This window comes from Rhineura floridana, chromosome 8 (genome assembly GCF_030035675.1).
Source record: "Rhineura floridana isolate rRhiFlo1 chromosome 8, rRhiFlo1.hap2, whole genome shotgun sequence".
Lineage (NCBI taxonomy): Eukaryota > Metazoa > Chordata > Lepidosauria > Squamata > Rhineuridae > Rhineura > Rhineura floridana.
This window is the reverse complement of record NC_084487.1, coordinates 8,859,315-8,880,707: the sequence shown is the minus strand read 5'-3', so window position 1 is coordinate 8,880,707 and position 21,393 is coordinate 8,859,315. Positions and strand designations below refer to the sequence as shown.

Here is a 21,393-nt window from a genome sequence, read left to right as displayed (position 1 = left end):
AAGTAACAGCAATCAATTACATAAATTAGCCTGTAATTATGTTAAGATGATAAATGCCACCTCTCGAGCCATTGCTTTGTTAAATGAAGAGCAGGGTATATTAAGACAAGCTATCTTGGATAATCGTGCAGCTATAGATTACCTGCTATTACAACATCAGTTGGGGTGCGAAACTATAAAGAATATGTGCTGTTTTAATTTAACTGACAACAGTTTTGAAATCAGAACACAGGTAAAAAACTTGAAGGATCTAGCTAATAACATTTTGCAGGACGCCCCTACAACTTGGTGGCAGTGGCTTTGGAGTTGGCTGCCCACTGGATGGCTAAGTCAGATTCTTAGATATGCTATTCTTTTACTCATTTTAAGTATAGGCTTATGCTGTTTTTTACAATACCTTTTCCAGACGTGTACACCTGTTGCTCCGCGACCATTACGTAGTAATTACTTTTTGCTAAAAAATAAAAAAGGGGGAGATGTGGGGTGGACTGAATGAACAGCATACGTTGGCAAACCACGCTGCTGTTCTCAGTACACTATCTCTCAAGACATTGCGATCTGACCAGTGGAAAAACAGGATGTGGTTAACTTTATGGCTGTAAACGATACTGACATCTGTAGTGGTTAAATAACTGCCTGCATATTGCCACGTAGATAATGCTGTTGTACTATGTATGTACGTGATGTTATACAATAGTTAAAGGTCATAGGCTGTTTATGGAGAGAAAATAATCCACGCCTCCAAGCGGAGGTAAAATAAAAGCGGAGACGAGAATTACGAGGGGGGCTCCGAAATTGAACTCTGGTCTCACCGTGTCTCACTGTGTCGTGATATCTACATGAGAGTAGCTATATGCGCACCCAGGACTTCAGGAAAGCTCATTTTAATAAACTCAGAACAATTGTAAGTACTGTTCCATGACAAGCCACCCTAATGAGAAAAGGAGTCCAAGATAGGTGGGAGTTTCTAAAAAAAGAAATTCTAAAAGCACAATGGCAAACAATTCCAACAAGGAAAAAGGGGGGGAAACAGCAGAAGAAGCCATTGTGGCTCCACAAAAAGCTTAGAGCTGACCTGAAAACAAAAAAAGGACACATACAGGAAGTGGAAAGAAGGCCAGGCCACAAAGGAAGAGTACAGGCAGGTATCACGGAATTGCAAGGATGGTGTCAGGAAGGCTAAAGCTGAGAATGACCTGAGGTTAGCGAGGGATGCTAAAAGCAACAAAAAAGCTTTCTTCAGGTATGTCCTTATGTAACCCATGCTTCAGTTACTGTTTCCAGTATTGTTAAAAAAAAAGATAAATACAGCATGCCTGTGGTTGTTGGCATTGGGTGTGGCTATTATCCTCCCCCTCTCTTTCTAGAACCAGCTATAGGAGCATGCTCAGTAAGTAACCTTCAGGGTGGGCTGGCTTCTCTGAGAAGAGTCTAGCAGACCAGCCCAACTCAAGAAGAAGGAGCTGCTCCAGAAGGGATGGGAAACCCAGCAAACTCTGTGTTATTCACAGGCCTGCTTTGATTGTTTTTAGGTATGTGTTGGGATCAAATTATTAATTAGGGGTAAAAGATGATTTGTGGGAATGGTTAAATATTGTTTTAGTGGGATTTATTATTAAAGTTATAATTTTGTGATATTTTAGAGTAACACTATATCCCTTGAATTCCTAATAGAAAAGGGGGACAGATCTTCCGGAGTCAATCCGTTTGCTTCCTATTTTAAGATTATTTGGTCCTATTCTAGCATTCATGTCTCCTGCCATTATAATTAAAGGGTCTAAGTTTGACTGATATAAGGAAGATAAGGCTAAATCTAATTCAGACCAAACTAGAGGGCCCGCGTACTTAGAATTCTGTGGAGGGCAGTACACATTAATCAAAAAAAGTTTTAAACCTGCAGGCCAAATAATTTGAATAATTTGAATATTACTAGACAAGCCCATATCGATCTGTAAGATATTTGAGTTATGATCTACCGAAATGAACGTTGCAAGACCACCCCTCGGCCTACCTCTATTGTCCGATTTTATTGCTGGTAGAGCGTAGACCGTGTATCCCGGTAGATAAGAGGGGGTTGCTGCAGTCATCCATGTTTCTTGAATAAGGAGAATTTGAAATTGCGCACAAAAATCCTTGAAAGTTCCATCCACAAGCTTGGAAGACCATCCTGTTACATTCCATGACAAAACCATCTAGATGTTAGACCATTTGGAGGTCGGTCACAGGTGAGTCAGCAGTAAGGAAGAGGATTTGGATCTCCAGCATAGGATGTTGGACTGTGGTCCTCCAGCAGATAGATTATTGCCTCACAGGTATACGGTGGTCTACTAACATTAGAAATTATCCCCATAGAAGGGTGTGGCTCCACCTGCAACTGCGATTTAGCTGGAGACCCCTCTTCTTCCTTGTCCAAAAACCTCACATTAGTCCAAGATGGAATGGAATGGGTATTCAAAATGACTCTCCGTGACGGTTCGTGTGCAGGAATTAAATTTGAGCAATCAGTCACTACAGATTGAGGTTGAGAGGAGGAAATTACGTTCATCGTCAAAGGGATGTTCAGAGCATCCTGGTCGGATTTTCAGTCGACACACACATTTAGTTCTACCTGTCTGTAGATGGAAAGGTCAGGTTGGATCATCCTCGCCTGGAGATATTTAAATAATTAAATTCTGTAATTGTAGGATAATGTCCTGTTGTGCAGAGTTTGGTAAAGCACTAAATGCTATGAAGAGACTCTCTTCCTCTTCAATTAGAAAGCTATAAGGGTCTTCATTATTACAGATATTAATTCTAGATTCCTGTTTTGACGGGGTAGAGTGTTAGTTAGCATAGAGGCATGACAAGCAGCCACTCCAGAGTTAGTATTGCGCAGGGGCGATGTAAGGGCATCCTGCATAGGAGGTATCTTCCTTGATAAAATCTCCGGGGGATTTATTAACCCCTTGTCTAGGGTTTTTGTCACGTGATCAGATTTGCAGGAAACTTTTGCTGACTGTGCCGCACTCAGAGGCAGCAAAGTTCGGCACAAAGGTTGGGGGATAGCTGTATTCTGAAAGTATCTTTGCATCACGATTCCTACTAAAGATAATGACTGTCTGTTTGCACGCAATAAAGTAACTTTATCTGGGGTTCTAAAAGTCAGCAAAATGTTAGCCTTTATGGTGTTACTATGGAGGTATTCCACTTTGCTGATATCCGGGACCTTAATCAAACCAGGAACAATTGGCTGTAAGAGGTTATTAACATTTCCGATCGAATTGCATGTGATGGAACTTCATTCTGGGACAATTTAATAATGCTAGTTTGTGTAGAATAAGTTTTAAGTTCCAAAAAATTTCCTTTTTTTGTTTAGGGGTTGAATCAAACTCTTGTAGACGTAACGGGTGCTTCTGAGCCTCCGTGAGATGATAATAAAGGGAATTCGGAGGTGCAGAGACAGCAGATGGAGATGCTGGGAGCGTTGCCTCTGCCTTAGATTTAGGGTTAACAGTGGGATTTTCTTCTCCTTTGGTCTGTTATCTTGAGTGTTCCTAGATTTCAATATGGCGTCAAGGATTTTAAATTTTTTAGTAAAATTCATTTTCTTGTCCTTTTTAAACTTGACATTTTTAATATTCTTACTCTTTTTTACCTCTGTGCTCTTTTTAGCCTTTTTAGCCTTGGTGCGAGGATTATAACTGGTGGGCCTCCTGCCGTTTTCTTTCTGCGCATTTACAGATCGTGGAATCCCTAGGAGCTGACTGCAAAAGGTTATATCAGACTTATGCATTTCCACTATATTTAAAGATATAGTTATTGTTAAGTATATACTTGGATTATGTATGGCTTCTCTGAGAAGATTCTAGCAGACCAGCCCAACTCAAGAAGAAGGAGCTGCTCCAGAAGGGATAGGAAACCCAGCAAACTCTGTGTTATTCACAGGCCTGCTTTGATTGTTTTTAGGAGCCAAGCAGCGACGAGCAGTGGCGGACTGGCCAGGGTGTCAGCTTGCCCGATGGCAAGTGGGCCCTGTGGGCCCCTGATGAAGTGGGCCCCCTTAAACATTAGACAATATGTTAAAAATGTTAATGACCTTTTAGTAGCTTGAAAATATAATGGAAGTTCCAATATTATTACTGTATGCAACTAAAATTTACGTTGTATTACTATTTTAATATATTTTTTAATAAAATCATTTTTCAAGGATACTTTATATTTAAGAATATAATAAATAACTCTGAAAAAATCCAGCAGACTTCATGACAAGGCATATGATAACCTTTATGAACTTTATAAAGTCATCTGCATACTATCAGTTACTCAAGTCCAATGTGAGAGGACATTTTCAAAGCTAAAGATCATAAAGACAAGGCTAAGAAATCCACTGTCTGAGGAGAACTTGGAATCATACATGTTGCTATCCAGTTAAAAGGAATTGTTAGATGAATTGGATGCAGAAGCAATTATTGACAGATTTGCACAATCATCTAGTGAATTCAAACAATTGCTCTTAATATAGTGGACTGCATGAAATATGCTTTTGAACTACCTGTTAATGTGTAAAATGTTCAGTACAAGCAAACTATTTAAAAATATCCACCATTTATTTAAAATTTTTAAAAAAATAATTTAAAAATTCAATTATAACAATCTGTATTTACATTTAGTATCTACTGTATACTGCCAGTAATATGTACAATATATGTACACTGTAATTACTAAAAAATATACATCTATTTCGCAAAAAATTTAATTGTGCCTTTTTTCCACTTATGTATTTTTTGAAAATTTTATTTCTTATAAAAATTAAATGATAGCCTTATAGTTGTCGGTGGGCCCCCTTTGTCTCCTGGCAACCAATATTTTTAGACCCAGTCCGCCACTGGCGACGAGAGAAGATTTTGTCTCCTGCACAAGGAACTAGCAGCAAAGAGAAAGGACTGTGAACTCATTGTTCTGTTTGGGGATTATTTTTTTCTTTATATCCTATTAATTGTTGTAAAAGAGAAATTGTAACTTCTTCACTGCTATGAAGCAATAGCAGCCAGACTGTTAAGAATATTAAGATTATTATTTATTTGTTCTGATAATATATGAGAACTAATTTTCTTCAATATATATATTTAATTTTAATCCTTGTGGGTTGTTTTTTTTTTTACTGCAACTGTCGAAGGGAATCACACTGTCAGAAAAGACTGAACCCGCCCACTTCTCCTATTTAATGTAGGGATATTTGTGGATTACACATAGTAAAAGACAGAGAAAAGAAACAGTGGCACAGCTACTCAATGAGGTTGGCAAAATGATAACAGATGACAAAGAAAAGACAGAAGTGCTCAATTCCTACTTTGGCTCAGTCTTCTCCCAAAAAAGGGCCTGTGACCCTCCCGGGAAACATGAAATAGAAGGGGCAGGATTGGAGCTTGAGATTGATAGTCAAATGGTCAAGGAATACCTAATCACTTTGAACGAGTTCAAATAGGCAGGGCCTGATAAACTGCATCCCAGAGTATTGAAGGAACTGGCTGAATAACTCTCAGAACTGCTCTCTATTATCTTTGCGAAATCATGGAGGATTGGTGAAGTGCCGGATGACTGGAGGAGAGCTAATGTTGTCCCTACCTTTAAAAAGGGCAAAAAGGAGGAACCAGGGAACGACAGACCAGAAAGCTTAACATCAGTCCCTGGAAAAACGCTGGAGCAGATTATAAGCAGTCAATCTGTAAGCACCTTGAAAACAATGCAGTGATTACTGGGAGCCAACATGGATTTATGAAGAACAAATCCTGCCAAACTAATCTTATCTCATTTTTTTGATTGGGTAACCTCCCTTGTAGACTGTGGGAATGCTGTGGACATAATATATCTCGACTTCAGCAAAGCTTTTCACAAAGTGCCCCATGATATACTGATTTAGCAAGCTAGCTAAATGTGGGCTGGATGCAACAACTATCAGGTGGATCCACAGTTGGCTCCAGAATCGTACTCAAAGAGTGGTTATCAATGGTTCCTTCTTAAACTGGGCGGAAATAACGAGTGGGGTACCACAGGGCGCGGTCCTGGGCCCAGTGCTCTTCAACATTTTTATTAATGACTTGGATGAGGAGGTACAGAGCATGGTTATCAAATTTGCAGATGATACAAAATTGGGGGGCATAGCTAATACCGTGGAAGACAGAAAGAAAATTCAAAGGGACCTTGATAGGCTGGAGCATTGGGCTGAAAACAACAGAATGAAATTCAACAGGGATAAATGCAAAGTTCTACACTTAGGAAAAAGAAACCAAATGCACAGTTATAAGATGGGGGTAACTTGGCTCAGCATAGGACATGTGAGAAGGATCTTGGAATTATTGTTGATCACAAGCTGAATATGAGCCAACAGTGTGATATGGCTGCAAAAAAGGCAAATGCTATGTTATGCTGCATTAATAGAAGTATAGTTTCCAAATCGTGTGAAGTACTAGTTCCCCTCTATTCAGCACTGGTTAGGGCTCATCTTAAATACTGCATCCTGGTCTCCGCACTTCAAGAAGGATGCAGACAGACTGGAACAGGTTCAGAGGAAGGCAACAAGGATGATCAGGGGACTGGAAACAAAGCCCTATGAGGAGAGACTGAAAGAACTGGGCATGTTTAGCCTGGAGAAGAGAAGAGTGAGGGGAGCTATGATAGCACTCTTCGAGTACATGAAAGGTTGTTACATAGAGGAGGGCCGGGATCTCTTCTCAATCGTCCCAGAATGCAGTACAGGGAATAATGGGCTCAAGTTGCAGGAAGCCAGATTTCAACTGGACATCAGGAAAAACATCCTGACTGTTAGAGCCATATGACAATGGAACCAATTCCCTAGAGAGGTAGTGGGGTCTCCGACACTGGAGCTATTCAAGAGGCATCTGGACAGCTATCTGTCAGGAATGCTTTGATTTGGATTCCTGCATTGAGCAGGGGGTTGGACTCGATGGCCTTATAGGCCCCTTCCAACTTTACTATTCTATGATTCTATGAGTTTTAACAGGAAACCTATTAACATAACCATCAACCAAGTCTATGCTCCAACGGCAAATGCAGAAGAAGAGGAATTGGACAGATTTTACACAGAAGTACAGGAAGAAATTGATCACACACCAAAACAAGATGTGATGTTTTCTCACTGATGTAATTTTGATTGTAAGTTCTATGACAGGCAGCAGAGATGGAGATCCTTTTCAGCCCGACGGCCACATTCCCTTCTGGGCTAGCTGCTGGGGGAGCAACCAATGCAAATTTTACCATTGTAGAGTAGGTAGTTTCTGCACACAATAATAATAATAATAATAAAGTTATATCCCACCCTTCCTCCCAGTAGGAGGCCAGGGCAGCAAACAAACACATTAAAAACACTCTCCAATACCCATCTCACCAAGTTGGCCCAGAAGGATACCATCGTCAATGGTATCAAAAGCTGCTGAGAGATCAAGTAAGAGTAAAAGGGTGTCACTCTTCCTGTCTTTCTCCTGATAAAGGTCATTCATCAGGGTGACCAAGGCCGATGCAGTCCCATAACAACCCTGAACCCAGACTTGGATGGGTCAAGATAATCTGTTTTTATCCAAGAGTACCTGCAATTGCTGTACCACAACCCTCTTGATCACCTTCCTTAAAAAGGGGGTATTTGCGACCGGGTGGTAGTTGTCACAAAGCAATGGGTCCAGGGTGGGCTTTTTCAGAAGCAGTCGGACCACTGCCTCTTTCAAGGACCTTCCAGTCATGCCAAAACCCTCAGAGCAGTGATAGTAAGGGATGAAGCAGGAGCATGAGGACTGTAGCCTGGGAAGAGGGGCGCCTAGGAACAGTTCCGAGGACCCCATTTGGTCCCTGGACCTGTGGTTCTCCATCCCTGCTTGAGGATCTGAGAGATCATGGTTCAAATCCCCACTCAGCCACGGAGCTCGCTGGGTGACCTAACCTACCTCACAAGTTTCTCTGAGGATAAATTGGGGAGGAGGAGAATACCCTCTTAACTGCCTTGGAGAAATGGGAAGAGGGAAAGGTTGCCTGTGAGGATCCCACCTCAGACCACCACCTGTCAGGTCCCTCCAGTCAGGATCCTGGTTTTTATTCTCTCACCAGCTCTAGCACAGATCTCGCAAGATCCCACTGCTAGGCAGCACCGCCAGCCATGCCCTATTTCACAATATTGCCTGGGGACTTTGCCTTAGTCTCCTTTTGGCTTATTGTTACTTTGTGTCTGGGTGCACTTGCAGGCCACAACCCCCCTGTATCTGGGTTATCCTGGGTTAGCTCTGGGTTATCCTAGATACTTGATGATACACTATCTCTTCACCGCTGCCACCATTGATACTGTTTCCCAACCTTGGTAATTACCCTGCCCACCCTTCTGGTCTGTGAAAGCCCCAGCCAAGGATCAGGCTTTTCGTAAACCAATAATATATTTATTTATAAACACCAGGAAATAACAAGATTACTTTAGGTATATTTAACAAATGTATGGTTTCATATTGTGTTACTCTTTATGTTTCTAGTCAAATATAATCTGCCTCAATATCAGCCTAATACCATCCAGCCCTCAACCAACTCCAATCAACCCAAACTCCACAACCAACTGACCACCTCTCTCAACTGTCATCCTCTCATTTATACCTTCAGCCGCTCAAACACTCAGCCAATCATCATACAGCATTCTCTAGCATTCTAGCCCATGTACTCCCCCTCTCACTCAATCCACTTACCATGTATACTTTAATAAACCTGCACTTACCATATTTACAGTTATCAAAATACAGGGGCATCACATTGCCCACCATTCTTTTTTTAATTGCAAGTTGATAGCATTTATAGAATCTGAAATATGAGAGAAAATGTCTCATGCTGGTGTGTGAGAGATATTAGACTACTCTCTACTTTCATTGTTTTACTTGTCCCCCACCCTTTGGGATTTTTTTCCCTGTAGTAGCTCACGGGTGGGATATAAATATTTTAATAAACAAAACAATAACAATAATAAAATGTTTTATCTATCTATCAATATATACCCACGTATATATGCAACAACAATAATAATATCTTTTACAGAACACCCCACAGGACCTGGCAGCAGAAACACTAAACGGACAGGTCAGACACCTGACGCCCTATGGCGGCTGCAGGTCAGTACAGAGCGAAAAGTGCGGGGCGGCTCCTTTAAGAGCGGGTACTGTATTGCTCTCTCCTTATCCCTTTAACTTCTTCTGTTTCGCCTCTCTCAAAAGCCCCGAAGCCTTCTTGAGGAAACATTTCCGGTTGCTAAGCGAACACCTTGTTGCGGGGTAGCCAGCCAGCTAGGGCCCCGTAGGCGGTCGGGCGCCAAACCTCTTTCCACCCTTTCTGCCCTCCGTGCGCTTTGCTTTGACCGGCAGCCGGAAGTACGTGTTGCGTGCGTATTAGGTGTGAAGGCGCGTGCGCTTGAGATTTTTCCTGTCGCCTTACCTCTATGGTGCCTCCTCCGTTTTCTCTCCCGTTGCTGCTGCGGACGACAAGATGGCGGCGGCGGTAGTGGCGGCGGGCCCAGGCTTAGCCCCTGCGGGCCCCTTCGAGAGCCGCGTCCTGGCCTACACCCTGCACCGCTGGAGCAGCTTCTCCTCCACGTACCTGCCCGAGTGAGTCGCCGCTCCCCGTTTCGCGGCGCCCAGAGGGCCCTAGCGAGGCCGAAGCCAGCCGGGGAAGAAGGAGCCAGAGAGAAAAAAGGGGGGTGGTCGCGGACGTGGGTCGACAGGCCTGTCGGGTGCCCGCCTCTTCCTCTTGGTAGCGGTGTATATTTTGGGGGGAAGGCAAGGAGGAAGAGGAGCACCTCACTTAAAAGGGGGTTATGGGGAAGGAGGGAGAAAGGATTGAAGGGGTTTGGAGGGGGGTGGGCTTGGCGGAGGGGGGGAGGGGCAAGGCCGGCCCCTGCTGCAGGCAGGCAGGCGGGCGGGCGGGCGGGCTGCGGAGTTTGGGTCTCTGCCGGCATGGTAAGGAAGCCTGCAGGTAATGATTGGGGAGGGGGCAATAAGATAGGGATGTTTTTGTGGGGGAGATGATCAGAGGTCAGGCAGAGTGCAAGTATTTTGGAAGGAGGCAATGCAAGAGGTTTTGGGGGGCTGCCTGAGGACTTAGGGGGGGCTAACCGAGGACGGGCAGAGTGGGAGCGTTTGGGGAGGGGGCAATATAGTAGGGTTTTTTGGGGGAGGAAAATGATCAGAGATCAGGCAGAGTGAAAATGTTTGGGGAGGAGCAATATAATAGTTTTTTGGGGGTCATCGGAGGTCAGGCAGTTGAAGTGGGGGGAAGGGGCAATGTAATAGTTTTTTTTGGTGGGTTATTGGAGAGAAGGCAGAGCGAAAGCAGTTTTGGGAACGTGAGTGTGTGTGTGTGTGTATAGGAAGCAGGGGTGTGTGTGCCTGTTAGGTTTTGTGGGGTTTAGAGAGTGAACGGGCATAGGTCAAAGGAGGCAAGCCTCGATGTTAGGAGATTTGGCATGTGGGGGGTTGCCCTCTTTCCATTTTGTGATAGGAACACAGGAAGCTGCTTTATACCAAGTGGGAGCATGGACTCCTCTGCCTCAGTACTGACTAGTAGAGGCTATCCAGGGTTTCAAGGAGGGAGGCTTTCCCAGCCCTACCTGGGACTGTCTGCGGGCAAAGCAGATGCTCTACCAAATTGCAGTCTCTGCATGGAAACACAGGAAGCTGCCTTATACTGAATCAGACCATTGGTCTATCTGGCTCAGTATTATCTACATTGACTGGCAGCAATTTTTAGGTTTCAGACAAGTACACTTTCCCATTCCTACCTGGAGATGCCAGGGATTGAACCTAGGACCTTTAGCATGCAGAGCAGATGTTCTGCCACTGAGCTATGCCCTTCCCAATTTGTTAAAAGATTTTTTTAAAAAAGTATGCATGATGATTGGGACATTAGAGAGAAGGACTTCTTAGTGGTGGCACCCAGGTTATGGAACATCTTGCCTGTGAAGTGTGATCGCCCCCCCCCTGGGTTCCGCTGGTTATTGAAGACCTTTTTATTCTGGTAGTTTTTAATTTTTAATTTTATTAGACAATGTTTTTATGACATTGTTACATTAGAAGAGCAGGTTAGAAATATTTTAGTAAAACACATATATTAAATTTGGGGGAAATTAGGGAGTTGGGCATAAGAATTTCATTAAGAGCTTCCTTACCTCCCCTGCCCCCAGTTCAAGCATTTGGAAAAACTCTGCTGCAGGCCTGTGATTAGAGTCAAGGCACCAGGCTTGTAGATTTAATTAAGGACCCCCCTCCCACCTACCCTTTCCTTCCATTATTCTATCACTGGCCAAAGCTGTGTTTAGTTCTGCCGGGTACCATGAGGTGCATCTCTTAAGGAAAGCATGGCTGGGGTGGAAAGGGAGCAAGCTGTTTGTGTGTGAGAGTGATCCATCCCTGGAATCCTCTTGTGACATTTTGTTTCTGAAAGTTACCAGTTATTTGGGCCTAAGCTATTGTAGCAGAGAACCCCTCCCCCCGCAAACTTTGTGTATCTGATGGAGTGTGGTCCTGCTTATGCCATGCGACTGATGTTTCAGTAAATGTGTTAATAGTGCCACAGCACTTTCAGTGATTGTGTGAGTTCTCTTCCCTCCTTCCCCCTCTACAGTACATGTGACCTGTTTGTTCCTTTGAAATGTGTGCATTGAAATTAAGGTTGGGGCAGACAAGAAGCACAGTGGTGCGCTGGGGAGTTGAGAAGGATGGTGGTGGGTTGGTGCCTGGTGTGAGGGGGTGCAAGGGGGAGTGAACCTGTTCAGAATAGCTGTGGAGAGCAGCAGAGATGCGGAAAACGTGTCGTGAGAGTAGGTGGGCAGTGTGAAAGGGGCTGGGAGAATTTATGTAGACAGAAGAAAGGCTGTATGTACAGCAGAACATCTGCCTAACATGGTATAGCAATGGAAGCTATGAAGAATTGTTAAGGGGGTGTGGAGAGAAGGAGAGTCAAAAAGAAAGCATGGACTGGTAGGAATGGGCTAATGCTCTGTGTCCTTGAAGGTCCTCTGTGCTACTGCACAAACTTTGCACCTTGCTGCAGCTAGATTATCTGAGGAGCACATCACAGATGCCCAACTTCCCTTGTAGCATTCATGAAATTATTATTATTATTAGCATCATCATTTATTACCTGTCCTTCACCCAGAGGTCCCAGGATGGGTTTCAATAATTTGGAAATATGACTTTAAAAGCAACCTAATTTTTGAATTTCTGCAAACACCAATTCTCTAAACATAGTGATTGCTTTGGAAAGGATTGTCTTAATGCTTTTGTTATGCTCAGCATGACTGGTCTCGCCAGAACGTTTGCGAGTGTACATTGCTCAAGGCTGGTCTGCCTTGAAGTCCATGTTTTCTTGCTTCCAAGTTGACATGAAGGGTGGGATTAGATTGTGAGGCAAACACAGGGTTCCTAACCCCATGTTTCCTTTGTAAGACAAATGTAAGAGCAGGAGGAGGGGCACTTTTTAGGGAACAACTGGTGGTGATGGTGGCAGAAGGTTGCTTAACCCTCCCCCTGCTGACTCTTGTCGATAAATGCTAACCCAGGATGTTTTTAAATCGTTTCCACTAAAACTGGACTCTGAAAACAGCCCAGCCGGGGTGTGAGGGGGAAACTGACCTTTGAGAGGGGCATTTGCAGGCAAGGATTAACATGTGCCAAAGGGATTAAACTCCCCTCCCTCCCTTCTCTTGTTTCATGCAAGGCATTTCCCCAGCTCATCCTTGCAATTTCCATTATGATGGCAAACATGGATTTGCTGATATGCGAAGTTCCACTGGGAGCAGATGCTTTGGAAGTAAGGAGAGGCAATTCTGGCAAAAGTGAAAGAGCTATGAGAGGAGCAAGGACTGCAAGACAGAATCAGAGTAAGCAGGGAGTGTGTAGAGTTAAAGCCTGAGAGATTTTATAGGGTTATAGGAAATGAAGGGATGTCGATTGCTATGGCAAAGGTGGAAGAGGGATTGGTAGAGTTAGAACCAGTGATGCGGGCTTTCCAGAAAATTTTGATTTTTTCTGATTAGCATCAGAAAAAAATCAGTTTGCATCAGAAAATGTTCTCATTCCCTAGAGAGTGAACAAATTTAACATGTTTATTTTACTTGAAATTTTAAACAAAGCTAAAAATGTTGAAACTGCTGAACTTGACTTGTATTACACTTAGCATCCATTCATTTTGTTAAAGTGAATTTATGGAATGGAAAGTTTTTCATGGAAAAATAAAAGTCTTGAAAATTTTTCACTCCACATTACTGGTTAGAACAAATTGGGTGGTGAATGGAAATATTAGGTATAAAATGTGTATAGCCCTTTAGGGTTCATCTCCGACTAGAATAAAACCTAAGTAGATATGTGTATTTATTTGGAGTCATGTAACCACCCATCAATGTTCCCTTGGCGACTTCCAAGAAAACAATATTAGAAATTAAATAGATAATAATTAGAATCAACAACAAATAAGACATCAACTCTACCTCCCGAAACTTCCTTTTAACAGAAATAGCATAAAACAATTTACAGCTTGGATTAAGGAAAAACAGTTCCTGTTAGAATCATAGAGATGGAAGAACTCTCAGAGGTCATTGAGGCCGACCTCCTACCAGTGCAGGAAACTACTCCTGCAGCATCCCTGACAGGTGGCCATCCAGCCTATGCTTGATCTTTAATAAAGGAGAGTCTGCCATCTTTCAGGGCAGTCTGTTTCACTGATACTTACTTTTACTTTTGTTGCCTGTTCTTCCCCATTCTCCTGGTTAGTTATCCCTGGCCGTTTCTCTCTCCCTCCCCCCAGCCCTCCAGGTCTAAATACATATTTTAAGCTGGTTGGAGTAGGCTCCTGCCTCTGCCTTGTGCTACTCTGTTAAAGCAGCATGTATACTTGTATTGACATACAAATACTTGATAGCACCTGTAGGAGAAAGGAGCCTAGGATGAGGCAGAGGGTGGGCAGACTGTAATGGAGCAAGGATAAGGTTTAGGTTCTTGAATAGTGGAAGATGGAGGGCTGAAGTTAAAGGTGGGTTAGTCAAGTTTGGGGATCTTCAGTAGCTGAATGTGTGCAGAGGTTTAAGCAGGAGTTATGGAAGAGCGGGGTTAGCTCTGTGCAGGGCTGACAAGTGGGAAGGTATTGGCTGTCAGAATGGGACGAATGGATGCCTCGGAAGCTGAGTGTCTGACCGAGGCAGCTGGTTGGGTATTTGGGAAATGAAGTTATCTAATACTTGGAGCGAGTTCAATGCATGTGGTCTTTGCGTGACTCTGGTGCAGCCTGTGGGTGATCAGTTATCAACAGAAAGGTTTGTGTCTAGTCTCAGTGTCTCTGTTAACATTTACTAACAGTGTTCATTTACAGGTGTTCAAGCAAGGAAAGTGGTGTCAAAAAAGGGGGCTTCTAAATGGATAAGTTTAACACGCTAGTTCATATCAGACATAGTTTGGGACTGGGTAAGAGTGATTATTGTGCCTTCTTTTTACCATTGAGCTGTGGCTGTGTGTGTGCATGTGTGCACATGAGCTAGTAAGAGTACAGAACTTGGGGTGGTATTCAGTGCTAGTCCTTAGGTTCATTAATTTCAGTGGGTCTACTCTCAGTAGGACTTAGTTGAACACAGCCCTAGTTTCCTGTGACCTTAATTCGCCCTTTTCTTTTGGACTCTAAAATGAACTTGGACTTGTGCACCCATGTATTGCAAGTGTTTGCTTACTTGATGTTTACTGTTGAGAGTGAACTCTGTACTCCACGTGTATGGGATTTTCCCTGGGACAAAATAAGCCCTTGAACTTGCTTGTATCTGTAAAAGTTTCTCCTTCTTTATGTTTGGTTGGGCTACTTTTTGGGGAGTATATGCACATCAACACTGTGTTGTTAATTTAAAATGGAATTGCAGACAATATGCAAGAAGTACCTGCCACTGAGGGAGATAACTTCAGAGCCTCTGGAAAGCTGTTGCACAGACTATACAGCTGGGACTAATATGTGGCTAGCCCTTTCTGTTGAGGGCTCTGTGGCGTGGGATGCTGGTGATCAATCAGTGTCTCCGTACTTCTCAGCATCAAGTGTCTCTCCTAGAGGCAGATGGGCAGTTTCTGATAATAGGGCTGCTCTCATTTCCTCTTTGAAATGTCTAAGTAGTTGAATACTCTGCTGTCCAGCGATAGTGTTCTCTTGGTCTGCCCTGTCAAGAGACATTCAACTGGAAGACAGAGAGTGACAACTTACTCATCCCTCCATGACTGCTGTCCACACTAGAACAGAGAAACATAGAAAGCTGCTTTCTATTGAGTTAGACCATTGGTCCATTTAGCTCAGTATTGTCTACACTGATTGACAGCGGTTCTTCAGGGTTTCAGACAGGGAGTCTCTCTGAGCCCTACCTGGAGATGTTGGCCAGGTGATCTTCTGTGTGCCAGGCAGATGCTCTGCCACTGAGCTACAACCCTTTCTCTCTTCTTTTTGGAAAGCGCCACCTAAAGACTGAAACTTCAGATAACTTAATAAGTTGAGATATAAATGAATAAATACTCTGGCCGTGCATGCAACCTCTTTGACTAGTAAGCAAGCATCCCCCCCCCAATCAGAAGGTCTTCCATTATGTAGTTTCCTACTTCTCTCAACTGGAAAACTAGGGTTATAACAAGTAACACCAAACCATGGTTTAACACTCTGTCTTGTTCTAAAGCTGTTAACCCTAGTTTCCTAGTTCAGATGAAATGGGAAGCTATAGTTAATGGAAGATATTGTGATTTGTTTGCAGACTGGCATGAAGGGAGGAATGATGGGGCTGTGTGCATAGTCAAAATGCTCATTCATAGCTTGGCTTATGCCTGATTGTGGTTGCCTTCTTTGTTTTTCCAGACTCGTGTTGCATGACTGTGCATTTGGAATTTGCTTTTCAGGACTCTCTCTACTTTTAGAGGAACTATCATCATGTTTAATGTCAGTAAATCGTTACTGAGCTTCAGTGCTTTTCTTCCATCAATCTTTTATCAGCTGTGACGTCATGTTTCTTGAAGGTTATTGACAAATGCACAATTGCATGGAGCAGACAATGAGATACCCAGCGGAGTGCAGTAATGATCTCCCTTTGAGAGTGGTGGTTTGGGATGCAACTCGAGCACAAACAGGACAAATAAAAACAAGGTGTCTTGTTACTTAGTCTGCAGGAAAATATTAGCTTTTAAATGGCAAATGTAAAGTGCTAACAGTATGAGACTGAGGCAGAATTTTGAAACAGAAACGTAGGAATAGTGGAAGGTACCCTTCAGAGATGTCACTTAATTCTTCCAGCACTTGCAGCTCACACAGAGTTAACTTGGTTCTGCAGGGACATGCTTTGTTGAGAAATTTCATAGAAATTGACTGTACGCGATCCTTCTGGCCTTGCACCACTGTGTTTGGTTTTCAGGTTTGTGTGTATTTATGGTGGTGAAGTTCTGGGGGATACCTACTAGTATATTGGAAGTGCAGTTATTGGTTACCTCAGAATGCATTGCTGCTGTACTTAGAGTGATATGAAAGCTAAACTTGCTAGTACTGTCTACCTCTGCAGTCCACATTTAGTATTTTCCTCACATCAACCATATTTTTCTCCATCATCTCTGCACCCTTTTTCTGGGGAAAGTGAGGGAAGTTGCAACCACATTAATGCAATTTTGGCCATGAAAATGGATTTTGGAATGAAAGGTGATGTACAGTTTTCAGGGTGCAGTTCTATGTGTCTGGTTCAGCTTGATCCCCACACCTACTCTCAAGGAGAACAGGAAAAAATGTTAAGCTCTACAATGTAATATCTCCCTTGAGTGCTGAGAAATTGCAGTCAAAAGTGAAACCTATACTTGTGTTAAATTCCAAGCAATGGAGTTTAGGCACTGGGTATGTGGATTATAGTTTGTGCAGGTGGCCTGTGAACATTTAGTTTGCTTCAGTGATTTGGGGTGGGAAAAAATCCATTGCTTTATTCTTCTGTGTAAAACGTTCAGTTTCATAAGTTCATTAGTAATGATGAATGAATGCCAATTGCAAATAAATATTACACAAGCTTGGCAATTTCAGAGTTTTTAGCTTTGTTTACTAAATACAAGTTAAATAAATGTGCTAAATTAGATCACTCTCTAGGGCGTAAGAAACATTTCGGATGGAAATTACTCTAATTTACCTGAATTTGCATAGGATAATTTTCTGGAAAAAAATCACATTTAAAATTTTCTGGAAAACACACTTTGCTTATAATACAAAAGGAGATAGCGATAAAAGACTTGAAACCCCTAAGGGGTGGTTATGTCAGTAAGAACCAGCAAAATACTACTGGTGACAAGAGAGAGGGCCTTTTCAGTTGTGGCTCCCTATCTGTGGAATGCGCTCACCAGTGAGGTCCACCTGTCGCCTTCATTTACATCTTTCGGCTTCAGGCAAAACTTGCCTTTTCCCCCAGGCATTTGATAGACTGAGATAATGTTGTTTTGTTATTAGTATGTGGCCAAACCAAGCAAGAGATGGATTGATTCCATAAAGGAAGCCAGAGACATGAACTTACAAGAACTTGGGCAGGGTGGTTCCTGACAGATGCTATTGGAGGTCGCTGATTCATAGGGTCACCATAAATCATAATCGACTTGAAGGCATATAACAACAACAAATGTGGCCAAAGCTTCCTGTGGCTGTATAGCTGTGGTTTTTTTAATAGTATGATGTATTTATTTTTGTTTTTAACAGTGTTGTAAGTCGCTTGGAGACCTTTGGCTAACAGGCGACTAACAAATCTAATAAATAATAATAAATAGTCCTCTTCCATGTGAAGGAGCAACAGGCTGGATCAAAGAGGTGTTTCCCCCCCAAATTTTCTTGGTTTTACTTTTTTCATCTTTGCAGCACTGTGCTCACGAATTGCAAAATCTGGAACTCTGAAGGCTTCAGTTGTCCCTAAATCTGTGGCCACATTCCTGAGAATGGTCATTTGTGAGCTTGTTCATAGAATGTTTCTCCCTGTCATTTACCGCTCTGTAATCTGAGAGCCAGTGTAGTGTAGTGGTTAGAGTGTTGGACTACAACCTGGGAGACTAGGGTTCGAATCCCCACACAACCATGAAGCTCACTGGATGACCTTGGGCCAGTCACTGCCTCTCAGCCTCAGAGGGAGGCAATGGTAAACCCCCTCTGAATACTGCTTACCATGAAAATCCTATTCATGAGGTCGCCATAAGACCGAATCGACTTGAAGGCAGTCCATTGCCATTTCATTTTCAATTTCTAGTCATTTACCCTCATACTTCTAGTATGGATAGACAAATATGTGTACAGTAGGGCCCCACCCATACGGCAGGTTAGGTTCCAGACCCTTGCCGAAAAGCGGATCAGCTGTAGCGCGGGGGTCTGGAACCTAACCCACTGATCACACTGGAGGAGAAGATCAGCTGGAGTGCGGGAGTCTGATCGTGCCAGCAGAGGAGGAGATCAGCTGTAGCGCTCTACAGCTGATCTTCCCCTCCTCTGGCGGGATCAGCTGGAGCGTGGGGAGCTCCAGCTCACCCCCCAACTGATTGCCCCGCTGGTGCCGTATTAACAGAACACTGAAAAGCAGGGCACCAAGAAGCGGGGCCCTACTGTAATAAAATAATCTCAGTCAATACATTAGGAGCAGTGGAAGCTCAAGAACTTTTTATTTGTACAGTACCTTACACCTTTATAAATGGAGCACAGGACAGTATATTTATCCTTGCAAAAACGTTGCAAGGTTGAGGTAGTAGATTAGGCTGAGAGGGCACTTTGGGTAAGTTGCTACCTATGGAGCTTCATGAACGGAGGCATCTGCAATTCAGGTCCATTATCCGTTATAGTGGTTCCCAAACTCCCCCCCCCCCCCCCCCAGGTCCTCTTGGAAATTAGTGAGGGTCTTTGTGGACTAGTTAATGATTTTTCTGCCTGTTAGGGTCACTGTAATGCGCCGTGCTAGATGCTGTGCTAAATGCTGTCTGATTTTTCATTGTAGTTTTATTGCTGCTTTAACTGTATTGTGTTGTATTACAATTTGGATTCTATGAAATTCAAATTGTAATAAAATACGATATAATATTGTACTTGATTTTTGTTTTGTGCGTGATATTTTTTTGTATGGAACTGGACTTCTGCCTAGTACAGTGTTGTGAAATTCTGTTCTGTTGCATTTGATTTTCTGCATGCCACTTTGAGATTCTTTGACTATAAAGCAATCAAGAAATTTTCTAAATATCAGAAAAAAAGAAGCAATAAAATACAATAACAAATTAGTATGGATATTTAACGTGGACACTGCAGACCACCTGAACAAAGCTTGTGGACCACTGGTACGACTGCCCCGACCATGGTTTTGGGAACGCATGGTCTACTGTTAGCCTGTGCTAGCCGCCGTTTCCTGCGGTCTGTAGCATCTCTACAGCTTCTGTGTAGCTAGAGGGGTTCCTTAGCTTTTCTTTCTCAAGAGTTCCAAGCACAGCGTTCCAGCGTGCCTCACTGTAATTCTTGTAAGTATATGGTCAAGGCATTGGATTACAGTATTCTTAATGGTTTGGCTGCTCTTTCCTACAAGCTGCTCTCATGCTGGGGAAAAGTGTCTGCCTAGCAAAGGCAGAAAGAAGAGGGAGGTGAATGAGAGAGAGACCAGGCACTTGCTGAAATGTAACGTGCAAGTGAGCGTTGGTACATTTCCTTAGCTCTTGCCTGTTTTTCAATGCTCCCCTTTTCTTTTACCGTTTGTACAAAGCCAGTCGGAAAACCTGTAAAACTGTACACAGTAAAGTCTGCCTTCATGCCCTTACAGAGGAAAATAAATTTTGTGGGGTCGGGAACTGGCAGTTGGGGTTTAGCTGATCAGTGTAGGTTGCACGGCTGAAATTGTCTTTTGGAAATATTAAGCTTCAAAAGCGAAGGCTCTGACGGTTAATAATAATAATAAAAAATAATAATATTTAATGTGTGTGTCGCCTATCTGGCAATTAGCCACTGTAGGCGACGTACATTAAAATGGGATAAAATACAATAATATCAAATGCAGTCACATTAATCTCAATAGGTAAAAGAAAATACTGGACAGTCATCAATACATTTATAACAATTATATTAGCAGCATATGATAGACGACAAAATCAAGAAGATTAACCCATCCCAGGGACCTCAAAGGCCTGTTGGAATAGCCACGTCTTCAGGGCCTTGCGGAATACATCCAGGGAAGGGGCATGTCGAAAGTCGAACGGGAGGGAGTTCCAGAGAGTGGGGGCCACCACAGAAAAGGCTCTCTCCCTAGTACCCACCAACCTAACTATTTTGGTTGGCGGGATTGAGAGAAGGCCTTGCGTGGCTGATCTAGGCGGGCGGCATAATTGGTGGCGGTGGAGGCGCTCTTTCAGGTAAACTGGGTTCATATATAATAATTTAAGTTAGACTAGTGAGTTGGATAAAGGGTGCATTTTTCTTCACGTGTAATTGCATCTTGCTTTTTTAAATTTTGGGCAGGTTTTTGCGCGATATACATGAAACAGCTCAAGAACCAACAGGCTTTTACTTCTGAGGCAGGGAGATGAGTTTGTTTAGTCTTGTCCTTTTTCTTGCAAATTTAAATGTGAAAGAAAAGCACATGGATTTCCTTCATCAGTGTATCTGTCGATGTATTAAAAGTTGAGCAGGTCTCAGCTTGGTCAGTGTTTAAATGGGAGTTTCCATGGGATCTTGTGGGCCCCTTTGTCAACTATCTTGAGCTTTCTTAAGGAAGAGAAAGAAAGTTTATAACATAACATTTAACAGGGCACATGTTTGCATGGGTGAGCACATGCTCTGCGTGCATAACATCCCTGGTTCAATCCCTTGCATTTCCAGTGAAAAAATTGCACAGATGAGGGCAGGAAAAGACCTCTCACTGCCTAAGATTACAGAGAGTTGCTGTCTGTCAGAGCCGACAATACTGGATTAGACAGATCAATGGTCTGACTCAATGCAGAACAACTTAATCCTTTTATATTGTTGGGTAGTAGATCTCAACTTTTTCAGATCTGGAAACCCTCCTTCAATCCAAACCAACGTTTGGGGACCCAATTCTTATTTTTTTACTGTATATTTTTATAGTGGTAGTGCTGCCGTTGTGACCCATTGTCAATTAGGCTACAGCCCAGTAGCGAATCCACTACCTACCACTTGATAACCAGCGTCGTAGGGTGCCCTAGTAGTGTTGGCCAAAGACCAGGGCACGAGATGGTAGGTACTGTGTAATACCACAGCAAGAATATGGCAACTGCTAGATGATATATCTAAATGTTAGTGACCGTCTTCTATGTGTCTGTGTAGATTTTGCTAGAATTTAGGGTGATGACTCTTTGCCAGGAGCTATAAGACAAGGAAACTCCA

The 21,393-nt window shown here is 43.0% G+C and overlaps 1 protein-coding gene across 1 annotated transcript in view; it reads left to right on the top strand.

The window, feature by feature from the left end:
• The first annotated feature begins 9,423 nt into the window (after nt 1-9,423).
• MKLN1 (muskelin 1) overlaps nt 9,424-21,393 on the top strand; it is a 138,720-nt gene continuing 126,750 nt past the window's right edge. The window contains exon 1 of the mRNA XM_061638104.1: nt 9,424-9,620. Coding sequence (XP_061494088.1) covers nt 9,502-9,620 — 119 coding nt within the window. The 5' untranslated portion in view covers nt 9,424-9,501. The remainder of the gene's footprint in view (nt 9,621-21,393) is intronic.